This window comes from Gadus chalcogrammus, chromosome 16 (assembly GCF_026213295.1).
Source record: "Gadus chalcogrammus isolate NIFS_2021 chromosome 16, NIFS_Gcha_1.0, whole genome shotgun sequence".
NCBI classification, from domain to species: domain Eukaryota; kingdom Metazoa; phylum Chordata; class Actinopteri; order Gadiformes; family Gadidae; genus Gadus; species Gadus chalcogrammus.
The window spans coordinates 2,000,848-2,020,465 of record NC_079427.1 but is presented as its reverse complement, the minus strand read 5'-3'; the positions used below and the strand labels follow the sequence as shown (position 1 = coordinate 2,020,465).

The following is a 19,618-nucleotide window of genomic DNA, read 5'->3' as shown; positions in this document are numbered from 1 at the left end:
AGCTGAAGAACAGGCTGGATTTAGGGCAGGGCGGAGCACCACAGAACAGATATTCAACCTCAGAATTATCTGTGAGAGATATCTGCAGCATCAACAACACATTTACCACGTGTTTGTAGACTTCAAGAAAGCCTTCGGCCGGGTATGGCATGCGGCACTGTGGGCAACCATGAGGAAATATAACATCAGCCCTAACCTTGTCAGAGTCATACAACACCTGTACAACAAAGCTACCAGCGCAGTTCTCTACAATGGAGCTATCGGAGACTGGTTCAGGACAACAACTGGAGTGCGCCAAGGATGCCCTCTCTCCCCTATTCTCTTTAATCTTTTTCTGGAGCGTATCATGACGGATGCCCTGGCAGATCATGAAGGAACGGTCAGCATAGGAGGCTGACCGATTACCAACCTCCGTTTGCAGATGACATTGATGGGCTAGCTGGAGAAGAAAAATAACTTGCCAGCCTTGTTGAAAGGCTTGACACTACTTCCCAAGCCTATGGAATGGAAATCCATGCTGAGAAAACCAAAATGATGACCAACAACAACAGGGGCATCCTCTCAGAGATCAAAGTCAACAGACAGGCACTGGACACGGTGTCCAGCTTCAAATATCTGGGAGCAATCGTGTCCGATGAAGGATCCAAGCAGGAAGTCCTTGCCAGAATTGCCCAAACAACTGCTGCGCTGGCAAAACTCCAGCCCATATGGAAAGACAAAAACATCAGTCTGGCATCAAAGGTGAGACTACTGCGATCACTTGTCAACTCAATCTTCCTATATGCTTGCGAAACTTGGACCCTTACAGCTGAGCTACAGAAGAGAATACAGAGCATGGAGATGAGATGCTACAGGAGACTCATGGGGATCTCATACACCCAACATGTTACAAACGAGGAAGTTCGGCAAAAGATCAACCAAGCCATCGGCTCACAAGATGACCTGCTTACCACTGTTAAAAATCGGAAACTGAGGTGGTACGGACACATCACCAGATCCTCAGGCCTTGCAAAGACCATCTTGCAAGGAACCATACAAGGTGGAAGGAGACAAGGAACCGTACAAGGTGGAAGGAGACGAGGGACACATAAGATAAGATGGGAAGATAACAATCAGAGAATGGACTCACTTGAAAATCAGTGAGGCAATGAGAGCTGCCGAGGACAGAGAGGGATGGAGAGAGCTGGTCAACAGATCATCTGTGGTGCCCCAACGACCCTCCGGGGTTATGGGATAGGTGAAGGTGAAGGTCCACCTTAAGGCGACCTTTGTAACGTGGCCCTGCTCCATCCTCAACACATGTCCTAGCCATCTCAGGCGTCATTGTTGGAGATCTTATTAGTCCAAAAGATTTGGAATATTCGTCGGAGGCATCCATTATGGAACACTTCCATTCTCCTCATGTCTGTTTTGACCACACGCCAGCTCTCTGAACCGTACAGCAGAACAGACTTTACATTGCTGTTGAATAGGAGCATCTTTGTTTTAAGGCTGTATTGTTTTGATCTCCAGATGGGACGGAGTTGGGAGAAGGCACCCTGAGAAAACCCTTGCATTGATGTCTTTTGATGCCCCGCTGTCCTTGCTGATTAGACTGCCTAGATAGGTAAAATCTTCCACAAACTCAAGTGCTTCCTCATTAACAAGGATGGGTGCTGTGGGGATGGAGTTGACACACATCACTTGTGTTTTGGAAGGGTTGATACTGAGCCCAACCTGTCTGGCCGGGTGTTCAGCCTATCAGTTTTAGTCTGTATGTTGTACTGGTTGGTTGATAGGAGAGCAAGATCATCAGCGAAGTCAAGATCTTCCAGCTGGGAGAACAGAGTCCACTGGATGCCTCTGGGTCTATCTTGCCGCTGGGAGAACAGAGTCCACTGGATGCCTCTGGGTCTGTCTGCTGTGGTGTTGGTTGTGATCCAGTCTATGGCAACCAGGAAGAGGATGGGGGAGATGATGCACCCCTGTCTCACTCCGGACTGCACGGAAAACCACTCAGAGAGGTCATTTCCCATGATGACACTACACTCAAAATGTTCATAGAATGTTTTTATGATTGAGATGATCTTAGATGGTATTCCATATAGAGATGCACCGATTGCAAAATTCTTGGCCAATACCGATTTCCGGTTTTTAAGGAGGTCTGACCTGCCAAAACCGGTTTTTCCGATACCGATTTTCTAAGAAATAATTATAATCATATAATAGCAGTGATGTTGATAGGTTTTCAATGTAGTGAGTCCCCGGGACCCACAGGTGGCGAGTTGGGTGGGTCCCTGAAAAATTCAATGGGTCCCGACTCCCCAGTTTAAAAAATGTGTTTCTTTTTTATTATTAGTCTATTTCTTAAATTAAATTAATAGTGTTAAACTCAATACATGAAATTGTCATCTGAAAAGCGCAGCCATTTGTAGTATGTGGTGAGCCACTGCTTCAGAAAAGTTCGCTTTTTTTGGGAGGAACATGTAGAAGGTTGAGGCACTTCTTCTGCAGTGGGCTCATCAGGCTCAGTAGAGGGGGAGGCAGAAGTAGGTACAGGCAATGTTGAGGTACTCTCTCTAGGCTGATCAGAGTCAGGGAGGAGTGCAGAGGTAGTGGGGACAGAAAATGCAGCTGCAATAGTTTGCTGACCTGCAATAGGTTTAATCTTTTTCTTTGGTGGTATTTTTGCGTTCTCTCTTCTCTGCCTGTTTCTCGAGAAAAACTGGATCTCGTTGGAAGCGCGATGTATGCGCAGGCGCCGTTTGGGCATAACAATATGGCGGCTGCCGTTCAATGTCGTTTTCATCACCACCACCGGATTATGCTTCATTTATTTCATTACAGCACGTCCCCTAAACGTTACAACATAATCGACACGAATGAGCACAGCATCGAGCAGTGGAAACGTGGGTTTATTTACTATGAAGTTCGTATTTTTAATTGTTGAAATGAAATCAGCGGTGACGAGCTAGTTGTTTTGGTAGCGGCTAAATTAGCATGTTGCGATACTTTGTACAGGGGATCACGTCGAGTAGATGCGCAGAGGGTTGAAACAGCGCTTGTCCGGCCTGCTCACAAGAAGGTTTCTTTGGCCAGTTACTGTACATTAAACACGAGTTGTTTAATGTTCACAATGTATCGTTTTTCATGGGGAAAATGAGATGCGTCCCCGGGACGCATGGATAGTGAGTTTAGTGCGTCCTTTCAGATTTTAATGTGACATGTTTTCTTTCCGCGCTCTGGGCGCCTTGAGCTGCTACGCACCGCGCATGCGGGTGAGTTTGATCTGCCGAAAACCGGAAATTACGACAGTGACCGGCCGGTCACCGATTGTGGCCGATTGGATACAAAACCGACTTTTTTTATCGGCGGCCGATTGATCGGTGCATCTCTAATTCCATAGGAGTGCAGTATCTTCCAGAGGGTGTTTCGGTGGACACTGTCAAAAGCCTTCCTGAAGTCCACGAAGTTGATGAAGAGGGGTGTGTTCCATTCCAAGCACTGTTCTATGATGTTACGCAGAGCAAAGATCTGGTCCATACATCCTCTTCCCTTCCTAAAGCCTACTTGCTCCTGTCTAATCCTGGTGTCAATGGCTGTCTCCATCCGGTTAAGAAGGATTCTGCAGAACACCTTTCTTGGAACAGATAGAAGGGTGATTCCACGCCAGTTGTTGCAGTTCTTAGTGTTGCCTTTCTTGGGAATTTTGACAATAATACCTTTGGACCAGTCTGCTTGCAGTCCTAGTTGTTGTTATTATTGGTGTGAATGCTGCAAGCATTCACATCTTTGAAATCCTACGTATTTAATTTTATTTTCGTTCTTCGGCCGTTATTTTGTCGTGCGATTCCTTCGCCATACTTCAACGTAGAAACATCATTCAAACATGAAAACGTTCAGCTCCATTAGGAATCGCGTGCTATTATTTTTCTTATTGATATTCTTCATAATTCCCGAGATATTCAATTTTATTCACCTAAAATTCCCCCATTCACTCCCATTCAAAATTCAAAAAACGCTGATTCACCCTTGATCCGATTCAACCCTTCCAACATTCAAACCTTCATAACTTGGTCAAATTTCAACCGTGTAGCATCATTCAAAGAATTAAACAGATCGACACATTTGTATCTTCAATAATATTCAAACAGAATTTCGATATCATTTATAGTTTTTTCAGATTCACAGTAGGGCTGCTCGATTATGGGAAAAATCATAATCACGATTATTTTGGTCAATATTGATATCACGATTATTCAAACGATTATTTTTGAGTTTGAAAACATGCATTTATTGACACAATCAATTATGACATAGAAACACGTGTAAGTATCCAAAATAAAACCTTTTTCGTGTGTAAGTGTACTGTCTGCCACAACATTCTGAATCTAACATTTGATTTTTATAAAACATTTCATGAATACAATATATTCAGCCAAATGCACTGACGAATGACTCGACTGAAATAATACATTTCCTATTTAATGTCTAGAGAACAACGGTCCCAGCATTTCTCCATAGCAAAGTTAAAAGTCACAAAGCCATAACAAACACATGGCTAATAAAAATCATATTGTTGTTAAACAGAAATACATATAGAAGATGTACTTGGCAGTTCTGCCTTAAAGAACTCTTAGTTAAAGTCTGCTATAGGAGCTTGTTATCGTTCATCAAACTAGCCGCGTTTACATGGCAGATCTATTGCCGAATGGCAGATCTATTCCGAATGTACTGTATACATGGCAGTAACAATAGTGTCCGTTATGTCTCTCGCGCACACCTGACACGTCTCTGGACCGGCGGCGACATAATGGATGTCTTATCACTATCGGGGATTTTAAATTTGATTTTAATGAAAGCACAGCAGGAGAGAGCTTTTCTCTGCCTGCTCCTTCAATTAAGAAGGAGGAGGACAGCGCAGCAACGTAAATTTTTCGTCAGAACTTTATATTTACCCTATGCTCCGCCGCAAACAAGAGGAATTGGATGCGAGTCCGCAGCCAAGACTGGTGGGAGAGAGTGGTCTTACGGGAATTTAGTGACCAGGAATCCTCGAAGGTCCTACTGCAGCTGCCATCTCTCTAAGTTAAGAAGTATTTTAACATTCAGCCTGCAAAAGTACTAGTAGAAGCCTACTAATTTACAGTTATCTCGGACGCGCGCGGACACCTCATTAATAAACACCCATGTCCCGTCGCTTAACAACCGGACACGCTTACCGGACTACTTTTACGGAGTGATAACAAAGACGTGAATCAAGCAATAAATCCACTTTCCTTGACAGCGGTGAAGTTCGGTGTGCTTAAAAGTACCGACGGAGCTCAGTGATCTACTGCGGCTGCTCTAAATTAAACCCCAATCTATGCGGAATAAGTGTATACATGGCGATTTAAAACGGACTACACCACCTATTTTATTCGGCATAGAATCTATGCCGAACAGATAATTGTATTCCGAATGAGGCGTATACATGACCATTTTCTATGCCGCATAGAAATCTATGCGGCATAGATGTGTCCATGTAAACGCGGCTACTGTAACGTTACTGAAACTTTAATATTCCACACGGTAGTTCTACTTCAACATGTCTGTCAACAGTCGATGCTGCTGATTGGCGGTTCACTGGCATGTCCCGCCTCCTGCCAACGGCATACTTCCTGATGCAGCACGCCTGTTAGATTGTACTCCCTCTTGCCGCGTTGAATGCTTTCGCATGCGCGTCTCTTTCATAAACTTTCATAAACTCTCTAGGCCTACTGTAAAATGGAAAATGTCAAATTAATCGTTTCAACTCGATTATACGAGTTTGGAGATCGTTTGACCCCAAAATCGATATCGCGATCGAAATTCGATTAATTGCACAGCCCTAATTCACAGTTTTAGTTTTATTCCGGATTCGTTAACCGTTTGCCACAGCTGTTGACCAATCAGTGGCGAGCACACCACTCTGGAGTCTGGTTAAAGTCAGTGTGGTGGAGGGTAGTGTAGTCTTTGTCATGGACTACAACAATGGACGTTAGCAGTGATGTTAGAGTTGACATTAGCGCGGACGTTAGCGCTGATGTTAGCTCAGACGTTAGTGTTGGCTTTAGCGTTAGCGCAGACGTTAGCATTAGCGCTGAAGTTAGCATTGACGGTACCATTAGCGCTGACGTTAGCGTTAAAGTTAGCATTAGCACTGAAGTTAGCATTAGCGCTGAAGTTAGCATTAGCGCTGAGTTAGCATTGACGTTACCGTTAGAGTTGATGTTAGCGTTAGCGCTGACGTTAGCATTAGGGCTAAATTAGCATTGACGTTAACATTAGCTCTGACGTTGGAGTTGACGTTATCCCTGACGGTAGCATTAGCGCTGAAGTTAGCGTTGACGTTAGCGTTAGCATTAGCGATGAATTAGCATTGACGTTAGCATTAGCGCTGAAGTTAGGATTGACGTTACCATAAGCGCTTACGTTAGCGTTGACGTTAGCGTTAGCGCTGACATTTGAGTTGACCTTAGCGTAAGCGCTGAGGTTAGCATTCAAACATTAAAATGTTCAGCTCCATTAGTACCATGTTGCTATTATATTTCCTAGATTCAGTGTCTTCATTCTACAGACTTCATTCTACCTTCAAAATGTTCAGCAGATTTCCTAGATTCAGGGTATTGATTCAACGTGCAGCTTCAGCAGTAGAGCGGAGCATTTCAGCGTCAGCAGACTTTAGCAGCATGACTTCAAAACCATTCAACTCATTCATAGTTCATTCTACAGACTTCATTCTACATTCAAAATGTTCAGCAGATGTCCTAGATTCATTGTAACGATTCTTCAACGTGCAGCTTCAGCAGTAGAGCGGAGGATTTCAGCGTTAGCATTCACACCGCAATACCTTCAGGGATTGCAATTCTAGTTATTATTATTATTATTATTATTATTATCATCATTATAAATGCCGGGAGCGAGGGAGCAAAGAGGGAGAGGGCGGTTCTTAGTTGTTTAGTTTCATAACCTTGCTCTCTTCTGCTCTTTCTACTCTCTCTTTAGAACTGTCAAATCTAAGAACAGCTGGTATTAAGATAAATCTACACTAACAATACATTCTGATTCCTCGTCTTACAAAACAACATCAAATATTACGATAACTGCACCAGACAGCCAATTGTATAATGTCACCCAAAATCTTAGATATTGTCCACTATATGTACTTCATGTAGGCTGTGGATTAAGATGAACACACAGAAGTTTAGGTGATGTTCAGAAATCTGTTTGGTTTTTGTGGCATCTTGAACCACCACTACCACCACTAGTGGTCATCTGAGAATAGTTGTCACGTTTTGTTTTAATATTATTTTCTATTTCTCTTGATTTGTCTTTCAGAACTTGGAAGGATTCGCTCTGAATTAATCTACTGGTTGTCGGAAGACGATGTCATCGGTCTCCTGTATTACCTTAGGATGATGAATGTGTTGAATGACCAGGAGATGAAGACTGTAGAGGAGAAGACGACCAGTGAAGACAGAGCACGTTGTCTCATTGATACGGTGATGGAGAAAGGGGAGGGAGCAAGTAGCCTGATGGTTGATTATCTGACGGAGAGGCACCCTGACCTATGCTGGACCCTGGGTCTGACCCCAACTTCTGCTCTGATCAGTGCGTTGTTCTTTTAATGTATTTTTTTATTATTTTCCAAGGAATTATTAACCTTCCTTCAGTTATCATGTTGTTAGTACAAAACTATATGATTATTAAATGTGTTTATAACAGGAGGAACATAGGTCACGTAGGAAACTCAGCTTGGTTATTTGTGGCACTTTGATCAAACACTGAAACAATTTGGTTTACCAGAAGTAAACTGAGGAAGTAACTTTCTTTTTTTTCAGTATTTTTTGAGTGAAAAGAAAATGAATTAATGCCATCTGCAAATTCTCTTATTTGTCTTTCAGGGTTTGGTAGGAGTCAGGAGTCATTCAGTAGAAAGGAGAGACCTGGTCTGATGTCCCCGTCTCTGCCCCTCAAAATGCATGAAGGCGACAGCGAGCTGGGTAGGTTTGAGTCTCCTAGGTTTAGGACTAATAAGTAACATAACCCTCTATATCATAGTTCTTCCCTGTCGAAATACATTTTATACACACCAGATAAATAATTTATAATATAACATAAGACCTAATTTTATAAATACATACTTGATTTTAATAGAGGCCAAAGGTGTATGGCTTTCTGGAATATCTGTTTTGGATTCTGGAATATCAATTCTAAACTCATGGATTGTTTTCAACATAATTTGTATGACTCGCGTGTATTTTCGAATATTAACTTTTTCAACATTTTCCGTAACCCACCAGAGTCCATACATTCCATTTCTATAGCATTAAAATGACCAAGACTGGAGAACACTTGGTCAGACATAGTTCTTGGCAGTAAATAGTGTGTGTGTGTGTGTGTGTGTGTGTGTGTGTGTGTGTGTGTGTGTGTGTGTGTGTGTGTGTGTGTGTGTGTGTGTGTGTGTGTGTGTGTGTGTGTGTGTGTGTGTGTGTGTGTGTGGTTTTAGGACAAAAGAAACAAAGGGTACATAATTTCATATTATAATACAGAAGACTGATGTCAAAGCAGCACAATGAAGCAGTCTTAACTGGCTGTTCAACTAAAAACCCTCCTGGTCTCTGATGCAATCCAACTTTCATAGGAAACCCGTCTAAAGGTACGAACACACCAAACGCGTCCCCGCGTAAAGACGTACGCGTGTAACGCAGCGAAAATGTTGCTTGACCATTTTGTGTCAAAAATGGTCCTACGTACGCAGCTACGCGCCTGTGGCTGAGCTGGATTTAGGAGTCCGAGGAAGGAAACCCAAACGCCGCCGTGTTTGGGTGCATGATAGAGCTTGGATCGGGTTAGATTAAATAATCTCGGATATAAATAACAATAATCGGGTTAAATAACTTCACATGGTGTGTCTGGTGTGTTTCCAGCATTCGTAGTGTTGATCAGCAGAGAAATAGTCCGCCAAGACGTTGAGGTTGCTTAGCAACCAGAGACTCTGTCCATGCAAGTGAACGGAGCGTTCCCTCTTCGTCATAACTATCAAACCAAACATCCTTCACATTCACCGAGCGAACATTATGAAAGTAAAATGCACATTTCTCGCTAAAAATGTTTCCATAAACGCATTTAATGGCGTAACTATGTTACTATTTCCACCCAGAATAAAGAAAGATGTCGGCCGTATGCTTCTGTGCAAGCGTCACTACTCTCTGCCAGTGACATCGGGTCAAGCTCCACGCTGATTGGCTATCGCGGCTAAGCATCACGCGTAAGAGAGTAAAAAGTTCAATTTTTTGAACTCCTCGCGTACGCGCGTATATGTACGCGCGTATATGTACGCGCGTATATGTACGCGCGTATATGTACGCGCGTATATGTACGCGCGTATATGTACGTGCCTCATACGCCACTAACGCGAGTAAAATGTTGCTTATATGGCAAGCCATCCCCACCAGAAAACGGCATCATTTAGACGCGTATCACCTTCATTACGCCGTAAAAAACGCCGTAAAATGTAGAAAAACGCCGTAAAATACGCCGTCATGCGCAAAAAAGCGCCGCTTTTTACGCCGCAATTGAGCCTTTCAAGAGCGCGCGTAAAAAGCGCCGTTTTGAACATCAAACCGCGCGTAAAATACGGCGCTTTTGTGCACATCACAACGCCGTAAAATACGGCGTTTCTCTAGTATGCTAATAATCTCCGCCCTTCTTTTCTCTCAGCCAATGCATTTGAAGTGTTTGCGCCCAATCGCTGACCAAGACAAGCAGACCAAATCAGTTCAGCACAGATCTCCTCTCATTTGGCGTTAGTTGTGGCGTCATATTCATATAGATATATATATTAGTAAATGCAGTTTCAACGTTGTGATAACCGTGGTCCAATCGATAGAGGCGCTTTCTATGTAGGGATGCGGTTGTCGGATCGAATCCATTTATTGTCAGATGGTCACGCTTTTATGATCGCAATGCTTTTTAGTCCACAAGCCAGACCTCCTGTGTTATAAGTTCCAAATTCAGTGCCTTTTTAGTCAGCCAGCCAGATCATCTAGGTGTCTTGTTACACGCTTTATAAGTTAATTATATTTAAATTATTACAGCCATGGAGCCTTCATTTTCGCGGAGTTATCGTAACATCCTCTCTTGTTCAATCGATATAAATACACAGTGGAAAGGAGTGAGAGGGAGCCATAGAGAGAGACACTGATGAACTGGGGAGCCATGCTCTTACAACGTTCAGAGGCTTGTAACAGTCTACTGAGTCTGACACGGTGCTTAAATAGGCTCTGGAGACGCAGGAATGTTGTTGGATTCAACTATTTGTGCATGGAAGCAAAAAAATATCTCCCCATCAAGGCCAACAGCAGAGTAGCCTACGAAAAGAATAGACTGATATGAATGCTTCAAATATTAAAACCCGATTGATTAGGCCTATGCCGACATAATATCAGTCCTAATCCTGAACGCACCGTGCGTACATTTTTCACGGCATTTTCCCCCAGACAGACACTTTATTTACCCCAAACTAACTTTCATAATCCAGCAGGTTACACAATACAAATAACTCTTACACAAATACAGACTAATACAGCGCCCACCTCAGCAAAAGGTAAAATGCAAAAAGAAGATATAAGCTACATTTAAAATACAGATGCTGTAGCCTACATAAAAATACAGATGCCACATGAAATATGAAAATAGGATGCAATGTATAAATATGCAAAACTAGGATATAACTAGGCTATAATGAGAATACTTGGTTATCTGTGCAATGACTATCCTCCTAAATTAAATTAGTTAGATGGAAAGATTTTTGTCTATGGAATGATCCTGTCACTTAACTGCCACACATTGTGTGTGTCAGTAAAGTGATGAGGTAGGAGAATCCGTGTATGGTTCGTTCTTTGAATATTCCGATTCATAACAAAATCAGAAAAAACAATTAACAGGATTGTTTTTTGTTTTTTCTGATTTGGTTTTGAAACTGAAAAAGGGCAAAAGGAATAAACAAATAAACGGCATTTGATTTTGTGTTTGTGTGTTGGTTTTTAAAACCCGAAACAGAAAAACAAATAGGGCCTACAAAAATAGATACATTTATAGTTAGCCTATAGGCTACACCAGAAGGCAGAACGCAGCGAAGAAAAAAGAGCCAACCACCTAAACCAGCAATAGATTATATTTAGCCTTAGTTATGGCCGCACTTGAACCTTATGGTGATTTTATTCGTGAACTATTTGACACTGGAAAGACACGACGCGATCAGTACCGCTCTGAAGCATTCTGGTGCCCCGAAGTAGGCCTACTCCGTTATGAAGGTGAGGAGGTTCTGTGTGGAGCACAACCTTCGAAGGAGAAATCTAGTTTCGCCGGCTCCCATGGGAAACAATAAAGCTGCCCATTGTAGAATGCGAGAGACTCGATGGAACGTTTGAAACGTCTTTATATGTATTATTATTATTTATTTTTAAACAACCTCTTGCCTACAGAGCAAGCGTCTCTATCGATTGGGCCACGGCCACGGTGACCACACCGTAGGAACTGGATTTACTAATATATATCGATATGACGCTACAACTAACAACAAATGAGAGGAGAACTCCTCAAAGCAGATCTGTGCTAAACTGATTTAGTCTGCTTGTCTTGTTCAGCGACTGGGCGCAAACACTTCAAATGCATTGGCTGAGAGAAAAGAAGGGCAGAGATTATTAGCATACTAGAGAGACGCCGTATTTTACGGCGTTGTGATGTGCACAAAAGCGCCGTATTTTACACGCGTTTTGATGATGGCTTGCCAAAAGTATGGCAAGCCATCCCCGCCAGAAAGCGGCATCATTTAGACGCGTATCACCTTCATTACGCCGTAAAATACGCCGTAAAATGCAGAAAAACTGCATATTTTACGCCGTCATGCGCAAAAAAGCGCCGCTTTTTACGCCCGCAAATGAGCCTTTCAAGAGCGCGCGTAAAAAGCGCCGTTTTGAACATCAAACCGCGCGTAAAATACGGCGCTTTTGTGCACATCACAACGCCGTAAAATACGGCGTTTCTATAGTATGCTAATAACCTACGCCCTTCTTTTCTCTCAGCCAATGCATTTGAAGTGTTTGCGCCCAATCGCTGACCAAGACAAGCAGACCAAATCAGTTCAACACAGATCTGCTTTGAGGATTTCTCCTCTCATTTGGCGATAGTTGTAGCGTCATTTAGATACATATATTAGTAAATGCATTTCTAACTGTGTGATTCGTTTGGCACATTTGATAGAGACGCTTGATCTATAGGCAGGAGGTTGTCAGATCGAATACATTTATTACCGGATTTCTGCTTTTGTCAGATGGACACGCTTTTATGATCGCAATGCTTTTTCGTCGGCGAGCCAGACCTCCTGTGTTATAAGTTCCAAAGACAGTGCCTTTCTAGTCAGCCAGCCAGATCATCTCGGTGTCTTGTAACACGCTTTATAAGTTAATTATATTTAAATTATTATAGCCACCGAGCGTTTATTTTCGTGGAGTTATCGTTACATCCTCTCTCGTTCAATCGATATAAATACACAGTGGAAAGGAGTGAGAGGGAGCCACAGTTACAAAAGTGTCAAACAAGCTGTCCTCTAAATCACCATTTCCCTAAGCCCATATGTTTTCAGGCCGACAAATGGTTGAAATAAAGTAACGTTGTGACCCGGCGTATATTAGACTTGTTAAATGCAGAAATGCTTGCTGGCAGTGTCTATTCAGTTTCAACACTCCAATTCCAAAATTATGTTTTCATGTCGTCAAATGCTCGAAATAAAGTCAGGTTGTGACTCGACATCTACTTGACCCAGTCTCACCAATATGCGTACAGATCGCACGGTTTGACACTTTCAAAATGCGTGCAGTACATACGCCAAATGACCATTTCGCGTGCATATGATACGCAAAACCCAGCATTAACTACTGTGGAGGGCGGATGCGTCCATTTCGCGTGCATATGATACGCAAATCCCAGCATTAACTGAATGGGAAATGCAATATTTTAGGACAGATTCACCATTAAACGTGTTTCTAATGACATTTCTAGCGAGAAATGTACTTTTCCCTTGAATAATCTTCAGTCAGTGAATGTGTATGATCTTTATTAATCTTTATTATCTGAATGGGAAATGCAATAGTTTAGGACCGATTCACCGTTAAACGTGTTTCTAATAGGCCTAACGTTTCTAGCGAGAAACATACTTTTTACTTGCATAATCTTCAGTGGCATCATTGTAGTAGGCTATAATTGAATGCCCTCTTTCATATATGATACCTCCTCCACTGGGACGTGGCAACAATTCTCTAAATCCATATGGGGAGGGGGGGGAGGATGCTTTTGGACAGTAGGGTTGTACACTAGACATAAATAGGAAGCAAACTCAGGAGAAGGAATGACCTCTCATAAATATTTATTTAATAAATTGTTTCAAATAACCCTACCTCGTTAAATCAATGAGCTTGGTGTTTTGCTTTCAAAAATAGGTTATAGAAGAAGTCTAAACTGCAGAAAATAAAAACATCCAAGCTGCCTTTTAAGGATACCTTGGGATGTCTATTTTTTAACCATCGGACCCTAGTTTACGACAAAAACAACACAATTGACGGCAGCTCCTTTGCCGCATGGTTTTTAGAGCCATGTAAGGATTAGAGGGGGCGGTCGATAGCAACCACCATAGCAACGGTGACGGTCAAGTGACTGGATGCAGCCCCGTTGAAAAAAATAGAATACCACCCTCAGGAGATTAATGATATTTAAATTATTATGACCATGAAGTCTTTATTTGCATGGGTTTACATTTCGTTCTGTGTAGCATGGAAACATCGGAGAAACACTCCCATTCAGAATGCATTGGTTTACATTTCGTTCTTTGGAGCAAGGATATTTTTATTTATTTATTTATTTTCAGTTTTTGAGGGGGTGCTTTTTCTGCAATAATCCAAAATCCAATGGAAAACCCCGTTGGCTTTTTGTCAAGGGAACCCAGGGCGACGCTTCCGGGTTGGCCAACATACGTCATCCCTCCCTCCACCACGCTATACTGTAAAAACACATGTTCAAGTGGAATGATAATGCATGAATTTATTCTTTATTCTGCCATAGTATTTATTTAAGGGGGGAGGGGGGGCATACAAGTCTTTTGGCCATAGTGGATCCAGATCTGTTCCGGAGCATTTCACCACCTCGGGCAACAGCGCAGGGTTGTTGCCAGGTCCTGCAAAAAACGTCCTGCCCACATACCGTTCAAAATCCACCCAAAATGTCCTACAAGCAGCCCAAATAAAAAAAGATATTCCACTTTGGCCAATGTTTTGAAAGTAAAAATATTTGAGGGAATATAATATATGTTGTTGTTTAAGCAGCGAAATGCATTGTGTGTGTGTGTGTGTGTGTGTGTGTGTGTGTGTGTGTGTGTGTGTGTGTGTGTGTGTGTGTGTGTGTGTGTGTGTGTGTGTGTGTGTGTGTGTGTGTGTGTGTGTGTGTGTGTGTGTGTGTATAACACGCTATTTTATGTTGAAATGCGACGTAATCCAGGGTTCACGAAAACGTACACTGTCAACGTATGCTTTTGTCGACTGGGTTGGCTCTCAGATATACGTGTTTCTAACAAGATGATAGAGCCGATAAAATCTTCCTAATAAATATAAAACTAAAGATCAGACACAATCACTGACTGAAGATTATGCAAGTAAAAAGTATGTTTCTCGCTAGAAACGTTAGGCCTATTAGAAACACGTTTAACGTTGAATCGGTCCTAAACTATTGCATTTCCCATTCAGATAATAAAGATTAATAAAGATCATACACATTCACTGACTGAAGATTATTCAAGGGAAAAGTACATTTCTCGCTAGAAATGTCAGTAGAAACACGTTTAATGGTGAATCTGTCCTAAAATATTGCATTTCCCATTCAGTTAATGCTGGGATTTGCGTATCATATGCACGCGAAATGGACGCATCCGCCCTCCACAGTAGTTAATGCTGGGTTTTGCGTATCATATGCACGTGAAATGGTCATTTGGCGTATGTACTGCACGCATTTTGAAAGTGTCAAACCGTGCGATCTGTACGCATATTGGTGAGACTGGGTCAAGTAGATGTCGAGTCACAACCTGACTTTATTTCGAGCATTTGACAACATGAAAACATAATTTTGGAATTGGAGTGTTGAAACTGAATAGACACTGCCAGCAAGCATTTCTGCATTTAACAAGTCTAATATACGCCGGGTCACAACGTTACTTTATTTCAACCATTTGTCGGCCTGAAAACATATAGGCCTAGGGAAATGGTGATTTAGAGGACAGCTTGTTTGACACTTTTGTAACTGTGGCTCCCTGTCACTCCTTTCCACTGTGTATTTATATCGATTGAACGAGAGAGGATGTAACGATAACTCCACGAAAATAAAGGCTCGATGGCTTTAATAATTTAAATATAATTAACTTATAAAGCGTGTTACAAGACACCGAGATGATCTGGCTGGCTGACTAAAAAGGCACTGTCTTTGGAACTTATAAAACAGGAGGTCTGGCTCGCCGACGAAAAAGCATTGCGATCATAAAAGCGTGTCCATCTGACAAAAGGAGAAATCCGGAAATAAATGGATTCGATCTGACAACCTTCTGCCTATAGATCAAGCGTCTCTATCAAATGTGCCAAGGGAACCACAGAGTTAGAAATGCATTTACTAATATATGTATCTAAATGACGCTACAACTATCGCCAAATGAGAGGAGAAATCCTCAAAGCAGATCTGTGTTGAACTGATTTGGTCTGCTTGTCTTGGTCAGCGATTGGGCGCAAACACTTCAAATGCATTGGCTGAGAGAAAAGAAGGGCGTAGGTTATTAGCTTACTATAGAAACGCCGTATTTTACGGCGTTGTGATGTGCACAAAAGCGCCGTATTTTACGCGCGTTTTGATGTTCAAAACGGCGCTTTTTACGCGCGCTCTTGAAAGGCTCATTTGCGGCGTAAAAAGCGGCGCTTTTTTGCGCATGACGGCGTAAAATACGGCGTTTTTCTACATTTTACGGCGTTTTTTACGGCGTAATGAAGGTGATACGCGTCTAAATGATGCCGTTTTCTGGCGGGGATGGCTTGCCATATGCTTATACGCATGTAACGCATGTACGCGCCTCATACGCGCGTAAACCAATGGTTCCCTATGGAAAAATTGCCGATTTTATACGCGTCATACGCGGGTAACGCGTTTGGTGTGGCCGTACCTTAAGGAAACATAATCATGAAACCCGTCTATATAAAATCCCTCATATATTAAAGGCCTTATATGTAACTTTTACGCATTGAATATACTATGCAATATATTCTGTTGAGTTGTGTTCTTTCATAATCCAAAATGTTTCCAACAATGTTCAAACCCAGAGATATTCAGAGTTTAATTTACACTAATGGTAGCGTCATATGGCCTTACCTCCTAACTTCAGGGAAACTCACAAAAATACCGTAGAGGCCTAATGTGTTGATATGATATGTCTACACAGCAATCTAGCTCACTACGCTGTGCTACTTGGACAAGTGGCCCAGCCAGAAACCAAGCTCATGCAGTGTTTAGCACATAGAGTAGACTCTACTACCTTCCAGAGATCAGCTGGTAGTAGCAGACTTCAGGCAGGACTGGATGGAACAGCCATCCTTCTCTCTTTCATCGAGCAGAGAAGCAGAGACACATTCCGCCCGTCACCCTCCGTAGCGGGCGCTACATCGCCGCGGTGCGCTGTTAGTGAAATACGCAGGCGGTCCGCACACGGCCACGGGATTTATAGTCACCGCTTGTTTGGACGTAAATAGTTTTAGATCAAGTTTATCCACTAGGCGTCATCCAAATAATTGAACATAAAATCCACAATCCATCCGCTTCCCATGAAGGAAACACAGATTAAACCATTATATGAGGACTCAAACAATATTACAGCGTCTTACTTTGAAGACTTGGTGGTTGCTCATTCTGGAGGAAGCTTTTGCCATTGGACTGAATATGTTAGTTCAATAGCAATTGCAAGCACCATAACAATATTCTGCTTTCATAGCATGTGATGAGACCAGAAATATGTAATCTCTATCAATATTTTGTAATACATGAGCACTATATTGATGACATTTATATTGGATAATATGCAGATTAAATCTGATTTAATCTGCGTTGCATATTAGATTACTACCGGCGTGAATGTGGATTTTCTATTTTCCAGTATTTGGATGCAGTAGCCTAGCAGACGCATGCACATTCACTATTGGGATACAGGTACACTGAACATCTAGATTCTAGATGTTCAATTGTTTATAACTTATGTTCATAAATTATAAAATGCAACGGCGCAAAAATTAGGCATTATGTAATCAAAAACACTTAATTTTAGGTCTATTTAAGTCAATAACCGTCCACAATGAGGCGTAGTTGGGACCCCTTTGGCCTCCCATTTGACTCCCAGGTTTGACTCCCCAGCACGCAATCATTCTCACGTGGGAACCCGAGCGGCAATGACACAGCCCAACACCATATAGCCAATCACTTCCAACCGGTCGGCCATTTCCCCACAATAGAGAAACGGCAGCAATCATACACCCGACACGCTGGCAGATCTGACGTGCACCAAGGTCAAGCCTCAGGACCTTTATGAAAAAACAGAGGAAATGCTTTAAGTTGCATGCGTTACCGCATTTTCCTGACAGCCCCGATTACTGTTGGCCGCTTTGGTCAAATGCGCCGGCAAAATAAAAGTAACGTAATGTAAAAAGGTTTGTTTTGTGTCATAGGTGCGCTGCCACAGCTACAGAGTTGAAGCTGACATCGTTGTAATGAATGGTTTGCTTACACAATACTAACTGCACACACACACACACACACACACACACACACACACACACACACACACACACACACACACACACACACACACACACACACACACACACACACACACAAAATGTGCATGTGCCAAGTAGTGTGTTGGCAGTGTTTAGTTGGTGTGTAATAGTTGCGCTGCCACCAGTCAGAGTGTTAGGTGACATTGATGTAACGAATGGTTTGCTGGCTTGATGCTGCATCAAATACATTTCTAATGTGATGCATCCCGTGTGTTCCGCTGCTGCCCGTGCATGCTTCAAATTACTTCTCTGATCTGCTGTTTGCCTCGATAGTGAACGCATAGGGGAAGCTGCTCTGCACGCAGCAGTGTGTGTCTATAAAGTTCATAGGGCTTCTACTGTTGTCCTTTGATTAAGGCCAATACTGAATCCAAAACCAATCACCATCACTGCTAAGTAACAAACAATGACCTCCAGAAACTATTAACGAAACTAAAACAATCACTGCTAACTGCAAAATGTCTTGTTGTTGCAGATTTACTATCAAGAGTGGAAAGGTGTCATATCGGCATGTGTATATATATGGAAATAAGCCATGGTTTGAGGTTTCAACTAAACTCCCCCTGATTGGTTGAGGAGGTGCTGTCAGACATTTCAGAGTTTGATTGATCCCCCTTTCACAGGGACCAGTCTCACCGAAGACACAGCAAGCATACCCGTGGTGGACAGGTGTGAAGAGGAGGACTGTTCTGATTCTGGTAAGAGTCGTGGTTCTTCTGGTTCTTCACTCACGCTACATACCTCCAGGCTTCTCCAAACCTCCCTCTCACCCTCCCTTCTTATTTTGTCTTTTTTCCAGACGCCAGTGCTGAGATTGATGAAGATGATGAAGAGGATGAAGGTGAGCAGTGTCATTCTTCCATTGAGCTTTGAGTCTCAATGACGAGGTGATCTGACAACAGAAGTACTTCACTGGGGGTTAAAGAAATATATCCAGGTTCACTGAACCGGGAATGCTGCCTGCCAGTGTATCATGAGGCCAACTGCTATTGGAGGGCTTAATGTACACATTAGCCTTACACTGGACATGCTGTCAGTTTTGTTACTGACAAGAATTATTTATCCTGACAGAGGAGATGCACTTCAAGTCACATTGTGAAAAATGCAAAGCATCTCAGCAGGTGAATTTCAACAAAATATATACCTTTACGTTAAATTTACATTCCATAAATTCAGTATTGCTCTATATTGTTGTTTGCTTCTACTTTTTACAGAGTCCTGAGTATGAGAAGGTTACACCAACGAAGATTTCTAAGTGGAGCTTCCAGTGAGTGACACGGTCCTGACATCAGTCCCATGGGGTTATCAGAATAACATGGTCCCAACCACAAACAGATTCTGTTGTAATGTGTGTGTGTGTGTGTGTGTGTGTGTGTGTGTGTGTGTGTGTGTGTGTGTGTGTGTGTGTGTGTGTGTGTGTGTGTGTGTGTGTGTGTGTGTGTGTGTGTGTGTGTGTGTTAGGGTACAGCTGGAAGGCGAGGGGACCTATGAGTGTTCGGCTACAGGTCTGGTGTTTGAAGTGTCGGAGCAGGCTCTGGTCCGCTACTCGGTCCTGTCCTGGTTCCAATTCTCTGAGTTCCTCCAAGACTCCTGGAGACCTGCTGGATCGATTTATGCTGTGGATGTGGTCAACAAGGATCCATCTGTGCTCCAGTTTATCCATTTTCCACACTCTCTGTGCCTTGCTGGTAAGAACACACGCTGAC

General features: G+C 42.5%; 1 protein-coding gene across 1 annotated transcript in view; it reads left to right on the top strand.

The window, feature by feature from the left end:
• Positions 1–19,618, top strand: part of LOC130406731 (uncharacterized) — a 144,315-nt gene that overhangs the window by 12,600 nt on the left and 112,097 nt on the right. The window contains exons 9-10 of the mRNA XM_056612418.1: positions 7,339–7,611; positions 7,905–8,003. Coding sequence (XP_056468393.1) covers positions 7,339–7,611; positions 7,905–8,003 — 372 coding nt within the window. The remainder of the gene's footprint in view (positions 1–7,338; positions 7,612–7,904; positions 8,004–19,618) is intronic.